Raw genomic sequence first — 17,792 nt, forward strand, 5'->3', positions numbered from 1 at the left:
CCAGGTATTCTGACTGGATTGGCACAGGGAAATTTGAAGTCTTCTCAGGTGAATTAAATGTGAAGTCAAGGTTAACAACCACTAGGCTACCAGTTCCTTGAGGTTGGATCTTTTGGGTATATCTTTGTTTTTCAGAAAGTGTTTTGCTATAGGGCATGTATGCTTGCCAGAGAGACAGAGACAGAAGGCAAGAAATCACCCCCTGGTGGGGATGGCCGTGCTGCAATCACTTCTCCAACACTCTGCTCTCAGGATGTTTTGGGCGCACATGCACATGCACCTGGTGTGAGTTTCAAACTGCCGGGTCTGGGCCTCGAACCACAGTCAACCATGTGGGAGTCCAGTGAGGTAACTACTATGCATCTGCTGTCCCCATATTTCTTATGTGGCCTCTCTCCTTGATACCACCATAGGTTTATCTTGGTACTCTTTATACACTGTTATAATTTATTAAACTCTCTCTGTCCTGGATAAGAGCTCGAACCACTGTAGCATTTATTTTAATGATTATTTTAATGATGGCAATATTGGAGGCTGAGTGCTGTGCCAGGCACCGTGCACCTAAAGGGTTAATTATTTCTCCCAATCCAAGGCCTTTCATGTCCTCCTTGCATTTTGTACCATGCCTGGCAGAGAAAAACCATTTTATAATTTTCGGAAGAATTAAAGGAGATGAGGAGTTGAAGACTAGCACAGTGGTGGGCATTGTGGCTGTCTCTCCAGCATCCATCTCATTCCTTCCCCCTGCAAAAGTAGACCTGAACTTTGCAGGGTTGATCTGAGCTCCAGGGATGGACTCTCGTATAAGCTAACTACGTTATGCTATTTCTATTGTTTCAGCTATTGACTCAGGAGTACACCTGGAATCCAGTACCTAGCTAAAGCTGATCAGCACCTGGCATTTGATAAGCTACGAGAAGTGGTCCAGAAGTAATCATGAGGCCAAATTTAGGCCAGTGTCATGAGAAGAGCAGTTGATTACCACCCTCTACCAAAAATAAAAGTTTCTTTTTTTTTCTCTTCAGAAAGTTTCTGGAACAAACTCTTGCTTTCTTTCCTTGGAGAGTGTAGATAGAAGGTCAAGGGCTGTGTAGCTATCTTGTCAGCAGTTGAAGGACAAAAATGGCACCACCCAGAGGAGGGCTGAGCAGATTCTGGAGGACCTTCCCTCTGGTCTGCACTGTGGGAGCCACTCATACAGAAGGCTTAAGTCATTTTGACTCATAGTGTTATTACTTGCTACCTAAAGCACCTTCACTTTGGAAATAGAAAAAGTCTCTCTTGAAGTGCTCCATTCACAGGAAACTCTACACAGGTTTGACTTGGAGGAATGACCTGAGGTGTCCCATGGATATGGGGGACCTAATTTGGGACCCTGTGATCTAGACCTCAAACTCCCCTTGGATAATGTGCTCCACCAAGCTTAGCATGTCCTGCCCTAGTGAAGGGGTATCTATGTTGACCTGCAGGAAGGAGAGTGGGAATGGTGGAGCTGCTGCTCTCCAGGGCATCCAGTTGTTCATCTCTTTCCTGCTTCCTCCATTCCTTGGAGCAGCAGGTCCAACAACCTATATCATTTACTAGCATGCAATATTTACCCAGCACCATACGAATTTCTCAGTATACATCATCTCATTAGCTCTTCATGAAACCCCTGGGAGACAGGTACTCATTCTATAGTTACAGATAAAAAAAACTTAGGCCTAGTAAGTGGCCAAGTACGTCCCTACGGTACATCCATCTACCAGCTACGGTGTCCTGGTGGTGCCAGTCAGCTCAGTCCAGACTGAGACTAGAGGAAGACTGCTGTGATCCACCTCTGGGCTTTCCTTAACTGCTCACTCGGCAGTGCCATCCTCACAGGCCAAATTTTGTGACTCTCTGACATGCTGAGACAGTAGTTTACATGCTATTTCCCATCATCAAAATGCATTCATGTTCTATGTTTTGACTCAAGAAATCTCTTACGTGTGATGCACTTAGTGATGAAGCTCACGGAAATGGATTCTATTAGCATTTTCCAATAGGAGGCCAGCTTAAAATTTGAAGTGTATTTACTCAGGGGTGGTTGATGTAGATATATCTATACATCTCTCTCTCTCTCTCTCTATATATATATATATATATACATATATATAGAGACAGTATCTCTCCTGTTAACATTTAGACATAAACATTCATGAATCATTTTAAGAAAAAAATAGCCTAGTTTCTTCTACCTTTATAAAATGTTTGCAAATGTGATTTTGGATTCTTGACGCTAGATCTTGCACCCTTTTTTTGAAGCATAGGCTATATGCCTTTCTGCTAGGTTCAGTTAATTATAAGATGTGGACTATGCTTTTTAGGAGCTTACATTGAGTTGGGAGAATAAACTATAGACACTGGGAAAGTAAGATAAAAATATGAGATTAAATTGCCAGTGTAATAGATGTTCCCAGGTGGTACATGATTAATTTCCAAACAGGTGCTGTAGACAATGTGCCCACTGGGTCAGAGGGGGAAAAATAACTATCATTTAGTAGGTCTTTTAAACATAGCAAGTTCTTTCATGTGCTATTTTATTTAATCCTTAAGTGGTGCAATAGCATTTCTGAGATCTTAGCCTCTGTTCTCTTCCCTTTATTTCTTTCTTTCTCTCTTTCTTTCTTTTTAGTATTTTTCTCATCTTCCTTCCATTTAAACATCTCTCTAGCATTGTGCTCAAGGTTACAGAGAGTTATGGCAGTGAGTAGAGAAGGGGCCTCAGGCTGAGTTTTTTCCCCAAGATGTATTTTTTTTTTCAGAAGCCTAAACATTTAGGAACATGAGGAAGAGGGAAAAAAAAAAAGCATACTTTCTTCCATGAAAACCTCTCTTGAAATGTTTGCAAGAATGATTTTGGATTCTTGAGGGTAGATTGGCGATTAGCACCACCCCCCCCCCTTTTTTTTTTGAGAGGTTTTTGCTATAGGGCATGTGCACTCACCAGAAAGAGAGAAACAGAGAGAGAGAAAGCAAGAAATCACCCCCCAGGGGGGATGGCCACACTGCAATCCCTTCTCTTCCATTCTCCCTTCAGGATCTTGGGCACGCATGCACACGCGCCCGGCGTGAGTTTAAGCTACCGGGCCTGGGACTTGAACTACGGTTGACTACATGGGAGTCCAACAACATAGCCATTACGATTGGCACCCATTTTTAAAACATCTGCAGTATGCCTAGCCTCTTATTAGTACCAGTTGACTACAAGATGGGGATCTTATTCCCCCTAGACTAGGAAATGGTGCTCTAGACATGGGGGTGGGGTGAAGTAGCAGGGGTGAAATGCCAGAGTTGCAGAGTTAGGCACCCACAGCAGCTTGTTGGACTGAGCCCTAGAAGGGGTATGTGAAGTTGGTGGAGAATGTGACCTGGTGCAGCTGGGCAAGTGTCCTACAGAGAACCTGGGAAGCAGCAGGGATATATCTGTGTGCCTAAGTAAGACAAGAGAATACCAAGACAGTGACCAGTCCTGAAGGACCACCAGGGACTGAGGACCAAAAGGAGTAAGCACCATTGCAGTGGACCCCTGTGTGGCAAGGTCTTCGAGGTCCCCCTCAACACCCTAGCTCATAAACCTCCCTGCATTCAGCTGAAATCTTAAGGAACTTGGAGAATTTTAAATTAGCAGAGGTCACATCTCTCCCATACAGGCAGAATGGAGGGAGTAAAAGGAAACACAGTTGAATGTGGACAAGATTCAGACTCAAGTCTTGTTTGCTCCCAAACCTTTGCCCTGACACTGAGGACAATGTGATGTGTGGCTGGGAGGGTTCAAGGAGGATTTCTTAGAGAGAGACACGGTAGGACTGACACAGTGCTAGGGGAGAATGCCCAGTTATACTGGATTCTGTAGACACAGAATGGCTTCAGCAGCAAGTCGCAGTGGTTGGTGTCAAGTTTGTTGGGAAACATGGTTGTCTTAAAAACCAATGGTATTTGGCAAACGTGATTTAATGTAGCCTGTCTATTTTTAGCAAGAACTTGCGCCAGGAATGAAGAACTGCCCCACCTGCATCACTCCCCCACCCCCACCTCTAGCTATGTAGTATAGTATATATAAGTTTCTTCCTTGTGCAAAGTGTGTGCAGGATACTACTTCCGGTCTTTCCTGCTGTCATGCCCACAGCTATTGAGTCTGAGAAACACATGGAAAAGAGAGGGGGCTGTGTTCCCTCTTGCTTGAGTTGAATGCCGCCCTGTGCATGGCTGGCTGATGGGGACGCCCCTCGATGAACACAATTTCATGGATGGTCAGCTATCAATTTTGAGCAATGCAAATGGTGAGACCGTCTGAAATCTTGCTTTCTCTCATTTCTTCATTTCAGTGATGGAGACACCCATAGAACGCAAAGACTAAGTGAAGTGTGTAATAGACCCCCCCATACGCTGCAACTTTAAAATGCTGTCTGCACAACCCCAGGAGATGCTCACACAGCTGGAGGCTGCAGGTGACTTGTGGAGACAGATGACCTGTCATCATGGCTGGCCATGACATATCTCAGCAGGTTTTCTCAACCTTTCATTTCTATGCATCCATCTCTAGCCTTTCCAGTAAACAATACATGGCATTGCAGTGAGCAAAACATACGGCTTAGTGATGACTCTCAAAGTCAGCTCTCTAGGATTAGAGACTTAAATTCATGAAACTGAAAGGACTCTCATATATCATGCAGAATATCACCTTTATTTTCTAGATGAAGGAATTAAGAGTCTGAGAGAGAGGATGCTGTCTTTGAAGACCAAGAGTAGATAAATAACAACAGAAAGGGCAGAAATCTTTTCTACTGACCCCAAATTCAGCCTTTCTGCCACTTAACTATGATACCTGATGGGATTTTCGTATCTTTAGGATTGAGCTTGACTTGGTCCAATCTGTGGGGAAAATAACAAGGAAGTTTGGGCAAATGACTTGACTTCGGATTCCAGAATGCTCTGATTTTCCTCATTTGGCTGTCTAGGAGTACACTTAGGTTGAGGGCCATGGTGGTGCAGAACTATGTTCATATCTGGGTTCTATGTGACTCTAAGTAATGTACTTATCTTCTCTAATTCCCAGTTTTCTCATCTGCAAAATGGGGACTATAATTATGTGTACAGTACGGGGTTGAGAGGATTAAAGGAGAGCCCAGGTAAAGTGCTTGGTGCTGGTGCATGACAACAGCTCAAACATGGCGACTGGTTACAGTGGTAGCAGGTCAAGGAACCCCAGGAGGAGATTCATCACGTGCATTTTCACTGCCTCTTTCTTTTCTTTTTGAGAGGTTTTTGCTATAGGGCACGTGCGCTCGCCAGACAGACAGAGACATAGAGATAGAAAGCGAGAAATCCCCCCCCAGGGGGGGTGGCCACACCACAATCCCTTCTGCTCCATTCTCCTCTCGGGATCTTGGGCACGCACGCACACGCCCCCGGCGTGAGTTTTAAGCCACCGGATCTGGGATGCGAACCGCGGTCGACTACGTGGGAGTCCAGCGACATCGCCATTACGCTAACTGCTGGTTCCCACTGCCTCTTTCTTGTCAGTGGTCTTTCCCTCCCTCCCATTGTATGTCTCTCAGATACTAAAATGATCATTTTTAAGACAGTCATTAAAATTTCCAATTAATATAATCTTTTAAAATATCTATTTATTTTTATTCATTCATTCATTCATTTTAATTTGACCAGAGAGAGACACCCAGAGAGAGGGAAAGTGAGAAAGCAAGCCACCAGGTCCTGAACTCGAACCATGGTCAGCCACATGGGACCTTAACCACCATGCCACCTGCTGTCCCCAAAATTTCCAATTACTATAATCTTAAGACTAAGATATCTGTTAGAATTATAGCCCAATTATACTGTGTTTACAGACACAACTCACTAAACTTCAAACCTAATTTCATCTGTGTCATTTTGAAAGCAAATGTGTCCCCATGTCAATTGACTCCAGAGTCTAGAACAATCCTTTCTTGATTTCTGAAGATAGACAGTGCTAAGAGACAAGCTTTTAGTCATCTCTCTGGGTGTGCCAAGATTTTGAGCCACACACCTTGGTCAAACATCCTCAGAGAAGGGATATATAGTGGTTTATCAGAAAAGTCATGATGCATTTTTACGTATTAAAAAAAACCCAGAAAAATACATTATGACTTTTTCAATGACTCAAGAATTCACAAACATTAATTATCAACTTTCTCTAGGTCCTAGAGTCAGAGGAAATGAAGAGGTTGAGGCTCTGTGGCTAGGTCCTGAACAGACAATCCCTACCCTTTGGAAACTGTCAATCCTAGGGAATGGAGAGTTGCATTAATAACTCCGATAGATGTTTCCCAAAAAGTGTTCCAGGAAAGCTATTTCCCAGAGGGAGTTCCACGACGAAATAAGGCTGGAAAACAAGGGTTAGGTAATTAACTAGGTTGCTTTATTGGCATGATTTTGAGAGCTTTTAACAATCTAATGTGCATCGTGACTCTCCAATGTGGTAGCGTGGGGAAGGTTTCTGTCAATTCCCAAAGCTTGGCCTTGACCTTGGCCTCCTTCTGAAGCGGGTGCTCTGAGAGACTGGAGTTTCATGACGCCCTCCTTGGGAATGTCGCCTGAATGTAAGGCAGACTGTGCTAGTACATGCCTCTCTCTCTTCCTGTGGCGGAGACCCTAGGGATGCAGGATAATTTCAACACAGACTTTATTAAAAGAAATTTGTTCTAAATTAGGCTAACTTATTAAGTGACGGCATGTATTCCAAGTCTTTGCACTAATGCTAATGTCTGGCAGGAAAATGATCTGAAAATGTGCAGCAGATCTTGGGCCCACATGTGGCTCTGAGTCCCTGGATTCGAGGATCATATGCTAATGATTCCTCCAACTCTCAGGAGTTATTTCTGCCTTTTTATTCCTTTTTGACTATTCTTACGCTTTGCTTTGGCTCCTCCTAAAAGCCACAGTGAGAATTCTGTCTATGTCCTTTACAGTCTCTAATGTTTAGAGACACCCTCTCCTCTATCTCTTGCTGCCACATTTGTTAAGTAGGGGGTAGAACTTAGCTAGGCCAGGATCCAGGGGAGAAAGCCTTCTGCATTCAAGGCTGGTGGGGGTGGTGTCACAGAAGTAGACAAGGCTGGATACTCTAGAACACCTGAGGAGAGTCCTCTGGCAGAGACAGGGTGGGTGAGGTGGTCACAAGGAATAGAGCCACGGATAGGGAACTCTGTGATGAGATCCGCCCAGAATAAATTTTGGTCAGGCATGGAGCAGGGTAGTAGGGTAGTGGCTATTTTTCTTTTTTCTGAGAGGTGTTTTTTTTTTTTTGCTATAGGGTGCGTGTGCTTGCCAGAAAGACAGAGACAGAGAGACAGAAAGCAAGAAATCACCCCCCAGGGGCGACGGCCACGCCACAATCCTTTCTCCTCCATTTTCCTCTCGGGATCTTGGGCACGCACGCACACGCATCCCATGTGAGTTTAAGCCACTGGGTCCGGGACTTGAACCGTGGTTGACTACATGGGAGTCCAGTGACATAGCCATTACGCCAACTGCTGGTCCTGGGTGGTGGCTATTTTATTTATTTATTTATTGTGCCAGAGAGTACATAATGCATAAAAGAGAGAGAGAGAGAAGAGGAGAGAAAGCACCCTCCATGGGGCTTGTCCTACTGTGGTTCTTTTCCCTCCATTTCTCCATCCATCACAATCCTGGGCATCCATCCATCCTCCGTACATGTCTGGCACAGTTTTAAGCCTCTGTAGCGGGAACTCTAACCACAGCTGTCCCTATGGGATGTGGCTCCCTCTGCTAAGTGCTTGCCTATGATGCTGCAGGGCTAGCCCAGGACGGTAGCTTCTTGAGCAAGTGCCTAGAACTGTGCTTCTTCCAACATGTTTAGCTAGGTCATTAAAAAATTCCTGCCCAGACAGCTAAACAAAACAGGTCAGTTGTAGTACAGGGAAGGGTGTCTTGAAGTCACGTGTGGTGGCATTGCTCTTAAACCCCAGTGCTCCCTCAGGGACTGCTTTGGCACAACCGGCAGCCTTCCTGACTCACTTCCTTATGCGGGTTACAGTACCTGGGTGGTCGGGCCCAGCTTAGCAGGGATGAAGCAGATGTGATGGTACTGTCCTTACGTATCAGTAGAACTTGAATTTTTGTTCTTAGACGTGGGATGAGTAGAAAAAGGAAAAGGATGAATTAACTTAGTCTTTTAAGTGGTCTTTTCCTCTGCTGGGAGCCACAGAGAAACAAGGAACCTAATATTTGTCTAAAGGCAGCAGCCTGGGACCAGCAGTTAGCGTAATGGCTATGTCGCTGGACTCCCATGTAGTTGACCACGGTTCAAGTCCCGGACCCAAGTGGCTTAAACTCACGCCGGGCGCATGTGCATGCATGCCCAAGATCCCGAGAGGAGAACAGAGGAGAAGGGATTGCGGCGTGGCCATACCCCCTGGGGGGTGATTTCTTGCTTTCTGTCTCTCTGTATCTCTCTGTCTGTCTGGCGAGCACACGCGCCCTATAGCAAAGACCTCTCAAAAAAAAAAAAAAAAAAAAAAAAAAAAGAAAAGTATAAAGGCAGCAGCCTGAGTCCACACTGCTGAGGGAGCATGGCCATGAGAGATGTCTGACTCCACCCTGAGTGTCCTGCACCACTCGAACACAGAGACGATTCCAAGGGGGTGGGTGCTGGTCACACAGAGGAAAAGATCTTTCCTGACTGCAATGCCTCTCCCTTACAATTACAAGATGCCATGTGCTCTCGGCATCACTGGCAACATTTCTTACGCATAAATGAAATCTAATTTTTTTTTTTTTTTAATGACTAGAAACAAAAATACCAGTGAAAACGAAGTGCCACTGAATGCTTTGCTTTCCAACTCACCACCAGGACAGAGTAGGCTGATTGCAGCCGTAGAACACTGCCCAGCAGCAGGGCTGCAGCCAGTTCGCAGGAGAGCCCAACAAGCTGCTGTGACCACATCATTTTCTAGTGCCATTGCTAAACCCCCGTCAGAAATTTCACAGTTGAGAACTAGTTCCCTCACCAATCTGAAGAGCACCTGAAAAGCTCCCCCCAATTGCAAAGCTGAAGGCAAGCAGAGGTTCACAGTGAGGGCTTATCTATGTATATAAGTAGACTTCAGAAGGTTTGGAAACACGCGGAGATAAGGATGGCATCATAGGCCATTAATCTCACAGCACCGTGTCCTATAGAAAAATCTTTTGATGTGTCCATCCAAGACAAAAATGTGGCTCCAAGGAGGATGTCAGCATTCACAGGAATCCAAGCTCCCTAGCAAGGCAGTATGGTGTCCCCGGGGTTGGTCTCAATTCCTTTTCAAGCCTCTTTCCCGCTTCTTCTGGTCCATGTACGTTTCAGTGGCAAGGATCCCTAGGCATGTCCACACCGAATTTCCTGTCAAAGCATGCGCTGCTGCCTTCCTTCCTGGTAAACTCTGACTTACCTAATAAAGCCCAATTTTAAAGACTTCAGGAATTTTTTCCCCTGGGCTGAAATCTCACCAGTAGATTGTCATTCCTCTCAGGAAAAATACCCAAGTCATCTCCACAGCCCAACGACTGAGCAATCAGGTCCCGGCCTACATTTCAAGCCCGTCTGACACCACTCGCCTTCTGACTGATTGTTCTGCAGCTTTCCTGGTCTTTCTGACTCCTGCTGGCTCTGGGAGGGCAGGGCAGGGTCTATGTCTGAGTACCTTGGGAAAACTGAAGTTGGAGCGTGCCAGGTCTTGCAGACTGCCTGCATGGCAGGTGTAGGTAAAAGGAACAGATACATGGTAGAGAAGGAAACAGCAGATGTTTAAAAATCTACACACTTATTCAAACGAAGCGCGGAAAGCACACTTGACATGTCCCAGGAAAATCCAACTAGCACTCACCCTGGGAGGTCGAGCTTATTCTTATTTCATAGGAAAACACTTCAGGAAGCTAAGCACCCCGCCAGGTTTGCACTGCTAGTAAGTGGTAGGGCTCGACCTGAAATTTGTCTGACTCCCAAACCTTAACTGTTTGTCTCTGTCTTTTGGAGGGTCACTTAAGGGTGTGTATAGTCAGACACTGGCAAGGGGAATGCAGAGTTCCTGTGGGTTTTTTATTTACAGGGTTGTCAGATGTCTCAGAAGACGAAGGGTTTGTAGCATTTGCACCAGTACACATACATTCCTGCCTTTTCTCAAGCACATACTGAACTTATCAATATGATCATGTGACAATAGGGGGGGCAGTGAACCACAGACATTGGAGGCTTAGGCGCTGGGAAGATTCGACCGGCTGCCTTTGGGTGAGCTACTTGACCTCTCAGAACCTGTTTCCTTACCTACAATGTGGGATAGTATCACTTCCTTACAGACTATAAATACCCCCTTGCATATGGAGAATGTCCTTTCAAGACTAGCTCTGAAATTTTTGATAGGAAAGGACTTAAGGCACTTCAACTCACATTTAATTGGCCAAAGCAAGTCACATGATCACATCTAACCACAAGAAAGAGCAGCCCTGGCACATCTGGAAAGAGGACCAAAAACACTTGGTGAATATCTAGTAGGCATTCTTTAAAAATAAATGTATGCTTTTGTTTCATGTTTGAAATCATTCTTGTGGAACAGCTGTGAATGAATTATAATCAGGTATAATATGAGAGTCATTATTTATGCAGTGATAATACATTCTTCAGATGTGACCGAGGAGGACACTTGGAAGAAAATAACTCCCAGAGAATGGGGTCACTAACCACAGAAAATATTCCCCACTCTAGGTTAGGGGGCCTTACAACATCTGCCTAAAGGGATTTCAGAACTGCTATGGACCAAAGACACTGATATTTTTCTAATTCTTTCTCAGTGGAAGTATTTTTTGGTCATTCTGCCTAGTTCCACTGGTGTATGTGTGTGTGTGTGTGTGTGTGTGTGTGTGTGTGTGTGTTGTAGGGGAGGGCATGATGGTTGTGGTGATGACAAGTAGATTGTATATTAGCATCTGGGTCTCCAGATCAAGTAGAGCCAAATCTTAGTCTGCTATAGAGTCTCCTATGCATCTCACTTGGATGAAGGGATCACCAGGAACCACTCTGGGATATTAGATATTAAGCTTTAATCTAGAATAGGCAATTTTGGAGTTGTCTCACTTAGGTAATGGTGGTCATATTTTTCCTCATGAGACAATGAGTCAAATATCTGTTGACCAAGTGGATAGACCATGGTGTTTATCAGTATTGTACATAAAATATTTTCAGTTTTTCTTCTAGATACAACTTTAGATTTCATCTCCCTTCCTTGTTATAGTTGTAGCAAAACTGGTCTTTGGCCAATAATATATTAATAAAAATGGTTGGTATCACTTGCCGGTGGAGCCTCTAAGAGCTTGTGCACAATTTGCTCTGCTTTCTTTTTCTTCTTTCTAGAAACCCAGCAAAGTGACTGCTCTGTCTGCTTAGGTCCCAGACTAAGGATAACAGGAAGAGCCCCCATTGATTTACAGGGAATATGGGATAATTATTTTAAAATAATTATTTTAAACAATTGGTGCATGTTCGTGACAGCAACACAACTTAGCCTATTCTAACCAATTCAAAAAAGATTAGCTCAATTCTTCATGAAGTTATCGTTATTATTTGTGTGTGTGTGGGTGTGTGTGACTGTCTCTCCATCCTGGGTCATAGGCATGTAACTGGATGATAATGGTCACAGTGGGTCTTGCCGAGATGGAGGCAGCTTTTCATGGCAGGCTTTGGTTCTGCAGATCATAATGTGGTCCCTCAGGGCCTCTCAGAAAGAATCCTGGTAAGTTCATGGTTGGGACATAACTCGAGGCCTCTTTCCTATGGACATTCTCCAGGCTCTGTTTCATTATATCCTCAATCTGACTGTGGTGTCTGGCGAGGGAACTGAGTTGCACCAGAGACAATCATGCTAGCATATTCAGCAGTTAATGATTCCCGTGCAGTCTCTGAGTTAGTGCCTGGCTTTATTAATTAGATTGGTGGATCTTGCCAGGTGACATAGTCTTCCTTTCTTGATATCCTGGGGAAGCCCACAATACTGAAAAAATTCTTGTCACCAAGTGCTATTGACATGTTCAATGAATATTTTCCTATCATATGGCATGTGTCAGATATCAAGTAGTTGGTCTCAGTGCAAAAACATCTCTCATCTTGCCTCATTTTACATTCAGCGTTGTGTCCTTCCTGGGTTTCACGTCCCTGATCTCTCAGGCTACACTCTATGCACTTGGTTCTGTCTCCTGCTGTGTGGAGCTGCCCAAACTCACTTTTGTCCAGAGTGGCTTGTGTCTCCCCTAATTCACTCTTAGGTCAGCTGGTCCTAAGAAGGTCTGTTCTTTTCTTTTCTTTTTCTGTTTTGGAGAGAATTTTGCCATAGGGCGCATGTGCTCACCAGAGAGGCAGAGAGAGATGGAGAGATAGAAATCAAGAATCACTCCCCAGGGGAGATGGCCACACCGCAATCCTTTCTCCTCCATTCTCTTCTTGGGATCCTGGGCATGCATGTACATTCATCTGGCGGGAGTTTAAACCACTGGGTCCAGACTCAAACTGCGGTCAACTACATGGGAGTCCACCAACATAGCTATTACACCAACTGCTGGTCCCAAGAAGGCCTATTCTTATGGTATAGCTCATCTCTCCTTTTAGTTCCCCATGGTAATGGTCCAAGTTACAAATCCTTGTAATTTTCACAGACTTCAACAAAACAAGCTTTGGTCACATCTCAAAGTATGAGTCTTTGCTTGGGGAGCATTTTCCTTCCCCTCTGCTCTCTCATCTGTACTTTAAATAGCCTCCAGCCCTTAAGGAAGCAGATACAAAAACTCTATGAGACCTGAGTGGTCACAGAAAGGGTACATTACATGCTTGGGTAAGTAGTTATCCTGCTTCCAAAGAGGCAGTTGACCTGGGTTTGGGGATTAGGAGAGAGGCAGTAGCAGAGGAAGTGAGGAAGATGCAGAGAATTTCAAGCGGGAAGGCATCCAAGTGTCTCTGTCCTTAGAAACCAGGGAAGGACCTCTGTCCTTAGAGATCACAGCTCAAAAATAGCTGACCTTGAGAGTGGCCACCCATAGCCTCATGACCTATGTGTAATCTGTTTTGCATTGCCCTGGGGATTTGTGAGTTCCCTGAACAAAAGGTTGTAGGCTTGGGCAGTTACTGTACATGGAAAGGGCGATCCTTGATTCTTGACCAACCTACATGCGTCAGAGCCAACTGGCAATTCCAATAATGCATTCAGCTTTTTCTCTATACAACCACAGTTTGGAATCAGGTAAGACTCTAGGACAGTGAAAGGCATTAGCAACTTAGAGGCAATCATGAAACTGCTCATGTTGATCAAAAATCCACAATCTGGTCCCAAGGAAAGTGGTTTATTTGTACATAGGTTTAACATCTAGGGTAATACTTATTTTATAAGTCTTGCTTTATTAGTAAGAGATTAGTAATTTTTTTCTAGCTAATTCTAATACCAGTTGCTTTTTATTTTTCTCAATCAGTATCTTTCATGGACTGTACACAAGTTAGTTAAGGAGGAGGCCTCCACTTTGGTTACCTTGCCAGCAAGCGCCAACTGTCAGTTGCATAGCTATGTGAGATGGGTGAATGGGCCAATCGTTGGTGACCAGGTATGGTTCATATGTTGCTCCATCCATGTATAAAGTAACCACAGGAAACTCCACATTGATGACATAGTAATGCCACTCTTTGTCACAAATCTAATGAAAAGAAAGAGAAGTAACACTTAAAACCAAATATGTAATGTGACATCAAACAAGCTTTTACTCTAATTATGAAAGGGGGAGAAGATGTTTTTTAGGTCAACAGTTCTTTTATTTTTTTTTTACAGAATTATTTATTTTAATTTTTCATTTATTGGTTTTTTTAAAAAAATTGACCAGAGAGAGCCACAGACACAGGGAGAGGGAAGGTGAGAAAGAAAGCAACCAAGGGACCAGCAATTAGCGTAATGGCTATGTAACTGGACTCTCATGTAGTCGACCAAAGTTCGAGTCCTGGACCCGGTGACTTAAAACTCACGCCGGGCGCGTGTGCGTGTGTGCCTAAGATCCCGAGAGGAGAATGGAGGAGAAGGGATTGTGGCGTGGCCATCCCCCCTGGGGGGTGATTTCTCGCTTTCTGTCTCTCTGTCTCTCTCTGTCTGTCTGGCGAGCACACGCGCCCTATAGCAAAAACCTCTCAAAAAAAAAAAAAGTAAGAAAAGAAAGAAAGCAATCAAGTCCAGGACTTGAATCATGGTCAGCCATGTAGGAGTGTCCAGTACCTTGAACACCTGCTGGCCCCGGTCAACAATTTTTATTGCAAATAAAATGAACGTAATGGTTGACATATGCTGAGGTTAGAGAAGCTCATATTAAACATGACAGGAAGAGAAGCACTCGAGAATCCAATCATCAGGCAGACATTTGACTGAGAACAGATTATCTTGGTCACATAAGTACCAGGCATCTAGGCTGGCAAGGGTTTGGTGCACAGGAGGGGGTATTGGCTTCAACAGCTCTGTGTGAAATTTCTCTTAGTTCTTTAACAGAGAGAAAAATAATTTCAGTTGAACTTTTTTACATTTGGAATAGATGGGACCATACAAAGAAAGGCACAAGAGTGTTTGGGGAAGAAAAGATGAAGATAAAGGAGAGAATGGGACCAGCAGTTAGCGTAATGGCTATGTCGCTTGACTCCCATGTAGTTGACTGTGGTTCGCGTCCCGGACCTGGTGGCTTTAGACTCATGTCGGGCGTGTGTGCGTGCATGCCCAAGATCCCGAGAGGAGAATGGAGGAGAAGGGATCGTGGTGTGGCCATCCCCCCTAGGGGGGTGATTTCTCTCTTTCTATCTCTCTGTCTCTCTCTGTCTGTCTGGTGAGTGCAAGCGCCCTATAGCAAAAATCTCTCCAAAAAAAAAAAAAAAAAGATAAAGGAGAGAAGGAGGAAGAGAAAGAGAAGAAAATGAAAGAGGAGAGAGTTAAGAGTTAGAAAGGAGTAAGAGAGAAAACATGTGCATAGAAAGAAGGAGAACGAAATGCAAACAGAAACCCTCAATTCCTTTGTCTCTATTTTATTATTTTTTTTTAAGAGAGATTTTTGGTATAGAACCCGTGTGCTTACTGGAGAGACAAAGAGAAACAGAGAGACAGAAAGTGAGAAATCACCCACCAGAAGGATGGCCACACCACAATCCCTTCTTCATTCTTCTCCAAGGATCTTGGGCATGCACGCACATGTCTGGCGTAAGTTTTAAGCTGCTGGGTCCGGGACTTGAACCGCAGTTGACTATGTGGGAGTCCAGTGATGTAACCATTACATCATCTATCTGCTGGCCTCCCTTTGTCTCTATTTTAAGGCTTGTCAAAGGAACCAGTATAAACGTAATGCCCATTTAACTCAAGCAAAATAGAAGATCGCCTGCCCAACAGGATTCAATCCAACCTACCCTAGTGCACCTGGGAGGCAGAGAAGGCCCATGAATGGGTCCTCCCGGCCCAGACTCAGTGCAGAGCTCTCTCATCCATCCTCTCACAACCTTCAGCACCTATAGCTCCTGGTCTCAGGGCTGGGAACCACAGAATAACCTTAATGGACTAGAATTGGTGGAGTCACAATTCCTGTAGGAACTGAATTGACATGGAAGGACTGAATTTGTACAGCAGGATCCAAAATAGAAGATGAGACTGGTGTGTCTTGGGCATGGAGACAGGAAGCCCATCAGGTGGCAAGACTGAAGAATGGTGCCACCTTACCCCACCCCTGAAGCTGGTGCCCTGGGTCACATCGGACTCTCCTTAACACTCCCTCTCCCTCTAATCCCTCTGCACCCTGTGGAGTCCACCTTTGAAACATTTCTCATCTGCATCCACTTGTCTCCACTGCCCCTGCCATCTGTGGCAGGGGAGACAGATGAGTTCTGCATGAAGGTGACCCCAAGGTGGGGGCATCAAAGCCCTCCCTACATCCCAGTCTGAATTAAATGTGCTGTTTCTCATGAATAGATAACACCAACAGAGATGCTAAATGATCTTTTCCCTTTCATTTTGGAATAAGAATTTTTTCCTTAATGTTCTTTTTATATTGTCCTGTCTCATGTCTCAGAAAATTGCTCCTTTTGAAGCCCATTAGCCTGATAAGGCCTGATGAATATTTTAAGTGACTTTGGAAGGTAAGCAGGAGGGGTGCAGGCAGATCGCTCCCAAGTCCTGTGGTACTCAGTGAAAAGCCCTGGCCCAGTTCCCACTCCTCTCCTATGTGATACTCTGAAGCATACCTGGGCTGGGCCCAGGGTCCTTGGGCCAGCCAATGACTAGGATGGGTTGACCCTGGGATGAAGGGGTGGCACAAAGGAAGACCTGGAGACTGAATCTAGGGCTGATTGAAGAGTGGGGAACAAGAGAAATTGAAAAGCGTGCCCAGCCTAAAGATGCCTAATGCCCCCTGGACTTTGGGTTTGCAAGCAAAGAGAGCCAAGCAGCAGAGGAAACCAGGAGTATGGTTCACTCCTGGGGATGTTCCCAGAGGCATCTGGAATCTTGCCAGGCCCATACTGGGAGGGAGGGGGGTGACAGTGAGGTTCTCCTGACCACATCCCATGTCTGGCAGATCATAGGCAGAGCACAGAGAGCAACCAGGAAGCATGTGGGGGCTCCCAGCCTTGGCTCCCACCCCCACCCACACAGAAGCTGTCCTCTGCATGTGACTGGCATGTTGAATCCATGTTTCTCAGCTAACTCCACAGCACTCAACATCTGCTGAAGCTGAAAAGAGAATAATTCTCTGGCTTTATGTCTTTCTCAATACTTAACATTTTGGGGGACCAGCAGTTGGCCTAATGGCTATGTTGCTGAACTCCCATGTAGTCGACTGCGGTTTGAGTCCTGGACCGGGAGGCTTAAACTTAGGCCAGGCATGTGTGCGTGCATGCCCAATATCCCAAGAGTACAATGGAGGAGAAGGGATTGCGGCATGACCATACCCCCAGGGGGTGATTTCTCGCGTTCTGTCTCTCTGGCGAGTGCATGCACCCTATAGCAAAAAACAAAAACAAACAAACAACATTTTTGTAGGACAGTATAAACAAAATTCCGTGAAGTAAAATAATTCCATAACTCAACAGAAGCATCAACCACTCTCAATATCACAATTTTTTCAAGTCGCTTTTTCTCCGCTCCTCTGATGTATGCTCCAATGGACAGCAGCTGCCGGGTGCCCACATAGACACAGTGCCCCTGCTCACTGAGTCTCCTTTTTAGAGGGATTTCTCAGACTTATTACAGTGTCCAAGGCTTCCAGCAGCCCAGAGTATATGCCTGTAATAACTTTTCAACCTTGCTGGAAAATGGAACTTTTCTATTTATAGCCTTCCTATAAACATCCAGTGAAACAAGACTTGGGAGAGGTCTATTTGGATCGCACTGTATCTCTAACAGTCTCAAGGTTTGCATGTTTTCCCTAATGTCAGCCTTAAAATGCCTCCACACACGTGCTCGGAAATGGCTGAATAATAAGGATATGCTATCCTTAACCACTGACTATCGTCAGGCATTAGGTACCAGCTATTGTAAGTGGTGCATCAACGTTTGTTTGCATTTCTGATTATATCCCTAGGAAGGAGTCCTGGAAGTGGAATCACTGGATCAATGTTTAAGGTTTTTGATACATTTTGTCAATTTTCATTTCTGCAAAAGGTTGTGTCTGTTTATATTGCTACCCACAGAGAGAGAGTGCTCATGCATTGCACCCTTGCTACATCAAGTATATATATATATATA

The 17,792-nt window shown here is 44.8% G+C and overlaps 1 protein-coding gene across 1 annotated transcript in view; it reads right to left on the reverse strand.

The window, feature by feature from the left end:
- LOC102475297 (calsyntenin-2) overlaps positions 1-17,792 on the reverse strand; it is a 419,364-nt gene that overhangs the window by 1,869 nt on the left and 399,703 nt on the right. Inside the window, exon 10 of the mRNA XM_006158194.1 lies at positions 13,569-13,731. Coding sequence (XP_006158256.1) covers positions 13,569-13,731 — 163 coding nt within the window. The remainder of the gene's footprint in view (positions 1-13,568; positions 13,732-17,792) is intronic.

Source organism: Tupaia chinensis, unplaced genomic scaffold, assembly GCF_000334495.1.
Source record: "Tupaia chinensis unplaced genomic scaffold, TupChi_1.0 Scaffold000574_1, whole genome shotgun sequence".
In the NCBI taxonomy this organism is placed as follows: Eukaryota; Metazoa; Chordata; class Mammalia; order Scandentia; family Tupaiidae; genus Tupaia; species Tupaia belangeri.